At 37.6% G+C, this 6,413-nt stretch overlaps 1 protein-coding gene across 1 annotated transcript in view; it reads right to left on the bottom strand.

Annotated features, from left to right (window-relative positions):
- DENND5A (DENN/MADD domain containing 5A) overlaps nt 1–6,413 on the bottom strand; it is a 112,050-nt gene that overhangs the window by 35,890 nt on the left and 69,747 nt on the right. Inside the window, exons 7-8 of the mRNA XM_012654394.1 lie at nt 5,671–5,886; nt 4,919–5,153 (exon numbers count right to left, since the gene is read on the bottom strand). Coding sequence (XP_012509848.1) covers nt 4,919–5,153; nt 5,671–5,886 — 451 coding nt within the window. The remainder of the gene's footprint in view (nt 1–4,918; nt 5,154–5,670; nt 5,887–6,413) is intronic.

The following is a 6,413-nucleotide window of genomic DNA, read 5'->3' as shown; positions in this document are numbered from 1 at the left end:
ACTCCTGGATAGAGCTGGAACGCATTCTACTAAGTGAGGTATCCCAAGAATGGAATGACAAGCACCACATGTACTCACCATCAAATTGGTATTAACCGATCAACACATAAGTGCACATATAAGAATAACATCTATTGGATGTCGGGCAGAGGGAAGGGGGTAGGGGGGAGGAGGGGACAGATATATGCATACACAAAGAGTGCAATGCACACCACCCAAAGGATGGACATACTTGAAACTTGCACTTGGGGCGGGGGGTGGGGGGCAAGGGCAACATATGTAACCTAAACATCTGTAACCCCATAATATGCTGAAATAAAAAAAAAAAATCTAAAATCATAAAATTGGATAAAAATGTAAGACCCAATTATACGCTGCCTACAATAAGTAAAATTTAGACATAAAGACACAAATAGGTTGAAAGTAAAGGAATGAAAAAGATATAACATGCTAGCACTAGTCAAAAGAAAACTGGAGTAGTTATTAATATTAAACAAAGTAGATTTCATAGCGAAGAATATTACCAAGAATAAGGGTTATTTCTTAATGACAAAAGGGTCAATTAAGCAAGAAGACATAACAGTCCTAAACATTCATTTACCTAAAATAGAACTGAAAGCAGAAATAGACAAATCCACAGTAAAACTTAAGAGATTTCAATAACCCTCTCTCAGTAACTGATAGAACACGCAGACAGAAAATCAGAAAATCTTATATTCTATAAGAATATAGAAGACTTGAACAACACTATCAACCAACATGTTTAATATTTATCTAACATCTTACCTTAAAAAAAGTACAACAGAGATCTTTTCAAATGTAATGGGATATACTCAGATATACCATATTCTAGGCGATAAAACAAGTTTCAATATATTTAAAATAATTCAAGACATACAAAGTATATCCTCCGACCACAACACTCAGTAACAATATCTTAAAACTAAATAATATACTTATAAATTACTCATGGGTCAAAGAAAAAATCAAAAGGGAAATACGAAAGTATTTTAAATTGAATGAAAATGAAAACAAAATACCAGAATTTGGGAGATGTCACTAACATATTACTTGGAAGGAGATTTATAGCACCAAAACACCTATCTTAGGAAATGTCTCACACTAATGACTTCAGCTTTCACCTTAAGAAATTAGAAAAAGGCCAGGCATGGTGGCTCACGCCTGTAATCCTAGCACTCTGGGAGGCCGAGGCGGGAGGACTGCTTGAGCTCAGGAGTTCAAGACCAGCCTGAGCAAGAGTGAGACCCTGTCTCTACTAAAAATAGAAAGAAATTAGCTGGACAACTAAAAATACATACAAAAAATTAGCTGGGCTTGGTGGCGCGTGCCTGTAGTCCCAGCTACTCGGGAGGCTGAGGCAGAAGGATTGCTTGAGCCCAGGAGTTTGAGGTTGCTGTGAGCTAGCCTGACGCCATGGCACTCTAGCCCAGGCAACAGAGCAAGACTCTGTCTCCAAAAAAAAAAAAAAAATTAGAAAAAGAAGACCAAATTAAATCCAAAGTAATTACAAGAAAGAAAATAAAGGCCAAAGTGAAATCAATAAAATAGCAAACAGAAAATTAATGAATCCAAACACTGGTTCTTTCAGAACATTAGCAAAACTGATAAACATCTAGTCAGACTGATGAGGATTTAAAAAGTGAAGAAATAAATTACCCATGATGAGGAATAAGAGAGGTGACATTGCTACATTTATACCAATACCACACTGTCTTGATTACTATAGTTTTGTATTAAATCTTACAAAAAGAAAATATATATATATATATGTTCTGTTTTATTTTTTTGAGACAGAGTCTCACTCTGTTGCCCAGGCTAGAGTGCCATGGCGTCAGCCTAGCTCATAGCAACCTCAAACTCCTGGGCTCAGGTGATCCTCCTGCCTCAACCTCCTGAGTAGCTGGGACTGTTACTCAGCAGGTGTGCACCAACATGCCTGGCTAATTTTTTCTGTTTTTAGTCACCGGCTAATATTTTCTATTTTTTTAGTAGAGACAGGGTCTTGCTCTTGCTCAGGCTGGTCTTGAACTCCTGACCTCAAGCAATCTTCCCGCCTCAGCCTCCCAGAGTGCTAGGATTACAGGTGCGAGCCACCATACCCAGCCTAAATTTTACAAAACTTAACTTGAAATGGATCACAGACCAAATGTAAAACTTAAAATTATAAAACTTTTACAGGAAATACAGGGGAAAATATCTATGTGACCTTGGTTAGGCAAAAATTTCTTAGACACAGCAAAAGCATAAACTATTTTTAAAAATCCAAAACTGGTAAATTAGGCCTCATCAAAATTAGAAACCTCACTCTCCAAAAGACACTGTTAAAAGAACAAAAAGACAAGTCACAGAGTGGAAGAACTATCATGTATCTTATTAAAGGACTTGCATCCAGAGTATATAAAGAACTTTCAAAACAATCCAATAAAAAATGGGCAGAAGTTCTGAACAGATACTTCACCAGAAAAAATATTGTTTGGCAGTTTCTTGAAAAATTCAACATATAGGTACTATATAATACTGTCATTCTACTCCTAGGTATTTACCCAAGGAAAAAGAAGACATGTTTATACAAAAAATTTGTCCACAAATGTTCATAGCCCAAATTGTGGTAATATCCATACAAAAGAATACTACTCAGCAATAAAAAGGAACATGAAAGAGTCTCAAAATAATTATGCTAAGTGAAAGCAGCCAGAATTTAAAAAGGGTACATATAATATGATTCTATTAATATAAAATTCTTAGAAAGGCAAACGCTATGGTAACAGAAATCATATCAGTGGTTACCTGAAGATTGGTGGAGAGAGTAAAGAGAGGACAGAATGAAGTATTACAAAGTGGCATAAAAAAACTTTTGAGGATGATGAATATGTTCACTATTTCTTTATGTGAACTGTATGCATATCACAACACTTTAAATATATACAATTTACTGTATGTCAATTATGTCTCAAGAATTTTGAAGAGTAAGACCAAAAAAAGCTGGTAACTCTCCTGGTATTTTCTAGAGTCATATAAAATCATCTGAACCTTTGGGCCTTGTTGTGTGTCCTAGGTCAAGTTGCCTTCTTGTTCAGCCTCCCTCACTTCCCCCGATCCTTACTCTCAGTCAACAAAACTTACTAAATGGCCAAAATGTGCCAGGCACTATTCAAGGCCCTGTGGATACAGTTGTGAACCAAAGGAACACCTTTATCTGTAAAACTAGTGAGTGGGTGGGTATAGTTGATTGCCATCAAGATCCCTTCTAATTGTTACATTTTAATGGATCTCCAATAAGATCCCTTTAGTTATGTTATTATCATTTTCCAGTCAAAGAGACTCAAGAAGCTGAGATGTCCATGTGGGATGGCATGAGATTGCTGAACTATTTCCTCCAAGCTAGGGATCTGAGGCCAGTGGCAAGAACGCTGCTCTAGTATGTTTGAAGTGCGTGTCTCTGGTGCATACCTAAGGGATATACCAATGGCAAAGATATTCCCATGATTTCTGGGAGCAGATCATATAGTTGCCTAAAAAGTCTCTGTGACACCCATTTTTCTGAAATGAGCCATACAAATGGGGGTTAGTTAACCCTTCCATCCACATTCCAAACTCCCCATTCTAACAGGTCCATGAAACTTCACGTTCTGGCTACAACTGAGACCACAGTAATTCAAATCAGCAGGTTGCAGTGTTTAGCATTCAACGAATGGATTGTGGATGGGTTGTTTTATCTTCAAAACCTAGAAAAATGCCTGGCATGTTAATTCATTTGGCAAATATTTGTTGAAGACTTACCATATGTTGGACGTATAGTAGGTAGTTATAAAATTTGGTAAATGAATTAACAAAATATACAAAAATGTTTTAGTAAGGACACTGAACATCCCACAAGAAAGTGAACACACTACTTAATCTAACACTTCGACCTGAGACTATTCTCTAGCTAAGCTGGTGTAGATGGTTTCCTCTATGAACAAAAACCACAATCACTCATGAAGTCAACAACTTTTAACATCATATGTAACGCTGGAGGAATGGGGGTAAGAAAATGAGTAAATGCACTATCTGTCCTTAAGTTGTTTCTTGATAATGATAGCTCTAAAAAAGAGAGATTACAGAGTAGAGGCACGAACAAAGCACCACAGGAGTCCAGAGGAGGAATCAACTGACTCAGCCTGGGGGCTTCAGAGCAGGCTTCAGCAGCGAAGAGACCTTCCAGCTAGGTTTTTGTGACAAACACAGTCAACTGCTTACTCAAATTCATTCACCCTTCTTTCTTGCTTAGAGAACCCTGATATTGTTCAGGGTAACATTACACTCAGTTCAACATTCACTTTTGTAGCTTCCTGTACACTGGAGTGTGGTCACATAACATGATTCTGGCCTCTGAGACAAAAAAAGTTCTTAGGAATTTGTGGGAGAGCTTTGCTTTCTGACAAAAAGAGGAAAATATAGCTGGTGTCAATCCTCCCCTCTTCTTGTCTTGAATGTGAATATAAAAAGCCTCTGTAACCATGAGGCAACAGCATGAATATAAAAGCCAACGGGCCAAGACTAACTGAATAAAAAGATAAAATCTTGGTTCCTGATTACACTGTTGAGCATCTGAGCCAACAGCAACCCCCAATTCTGTACTTCTTGCTGATTTGAGAAAAATAATCCCATATTTCTTTCACCCACTGCTGATTAGGTTCTCTATTACTTATAGTGTGACCCATTCCTAACTGACAGTGTTAAAGGATGAGTAGTAGTTTGCCAGGCAAAAAAAAAAAAAACAAGGAAGAGCATTGCAGGCAATGGGAACAACATATGTAAAGGCAGAAACAGAAAAAGAGACTGCATATTTAGGAAAAGGGACATGTTAATGACATAATCCAAGAGGCTAGAATATACATTTCCAAAGAGAACTTACCTGCTTCATCCACTGTAGTACACTTCTGATACATGGATGTGCGGAGAGTAGGTGTCCGAACATTTAACAACCTGATCTTGTCTACTCGGGAATCAAATACCCGGAGCACAGGGTCTTTATCATCATCATCATGACACATTATTTTGTTGTCAACGAAAGATGCAAACATCTGGGTCTCCAGGAATCTTGAGAGGAAGGGCAAATAGGGCTCAGGCTGATCTGACAGAAAAGATGCCTGGTGAGACCAAAAGGAAACAGTCATTGACAGGAAAAGGGGCATGTCGCGCATGTCAGCCTTGACCAACAAAGGCAGTGTGCCCAAAGGATCCAGTAGGTTAATTTTTCTCTGGAGTTTCCTAGGTATTTATGAAAAGTAAGCTGAAAAGTCTCTTTGACTTTTTTTTATTTTTAACACTCATATAATATAAGTTCAGATATCCTGAAACTCTGACACTGGACTAAACTTATTCAGGAGACCTACTTGGGCAACCAGAATCCTGATGTTCAATCTGCAAGTGTATCTTTGTCTTAAGAGAGCCCTTTGGCTGGAGGCAGATCAAATCACTTGATAGATTTAATAATCAGCACATCTGTTCTTAAGCAACAAGACCTATGTTATCAATATTAGAAAGACAATAAACTTGTTTTCAGAGTATAATATTATGAAAGAAAAACTCATTTTCAGTTACTTCTTCAAGAGGACACTGGCAAGTTCCCATTCCTCACCACCTCCCTAGGAGGATTACACTCACTTTATCAAAATTTTGCATCTGCTCCCTGTTGGTAAACCAAGATTCCTTATCCTGGCTGGGCTGAATGACAAACACCTCATAATCTGCAAACATCTGAGTGAAACGATTTGCAAAAACTTCCCGGATCTGTATGTTTAGCTGGTAAATCCTGAGTTCTTCTTCATCACACTGAACTTTGAGATCCTTATTGCTGCTGGGGTCATCACGCACTTCCAGCTATAAAAAAGAAATAACAGTTGAGAACACACATTTTTTTCTATTATCCCAAAGAAATGCAACTCATCTGATTTTTTCCAGTGGTCGTTTACTTAGCAGCAAATGGTGAGAACAAAAGAGGAAAAAAATGGGAAGAAAAATAAAAGAAAGAGACTCTGATCTGGAGGAGAGATACATGAAAGTGCTTCACTAAAAGATATCCAGCAACTCAATGAAAGTGGAGATAAGATCATTAAGGGCACAGAGCTATTCAGCCATGGAGGAGAAGGTGCTAATTATCTCAAAGGGTCAGGGAGAAAAAAGCGAATCTGGGAAGTCAATGAGAAAACAGTAATGCAAAGTAACAAGGTCAGACTCTGGCCCTCTCTTCATCTCTTTGACTTTCTCCCTCATATTGCTTTCCTTATCTTTCTCCCTAAAGATTTTTCTCTAAAAAAAAAAAAAACAAAAAAACCAACTTTTTAATAATCGCCCAAATTTTCTCTTCTCCTCTTTAACTGGCCTTGATTTTTTAAAAATACCTGCTC

The sequence above is a fragment of the Propithecus coquereli genome, unplaced genomic scaffold (assembly GCF_000956105.1).
Source record: "Propithecus coquereli isolate 6110/MARCELLA unplaced genomic scaffold, Pcoq_1.0 Scaffold44, whole genome shotgun sequence".
Lineage (NCBI taxonomy): Eukaryota > Metazoa > Chordata > Mammalia > Primates > Indriidae > Propithecus > Propithecus coquereli.
The sequence above is the reverse complement of the archived record's forward strand: the minus strand, read 5'-3'. Positions and strand labels throughout refer to the sequence as shown.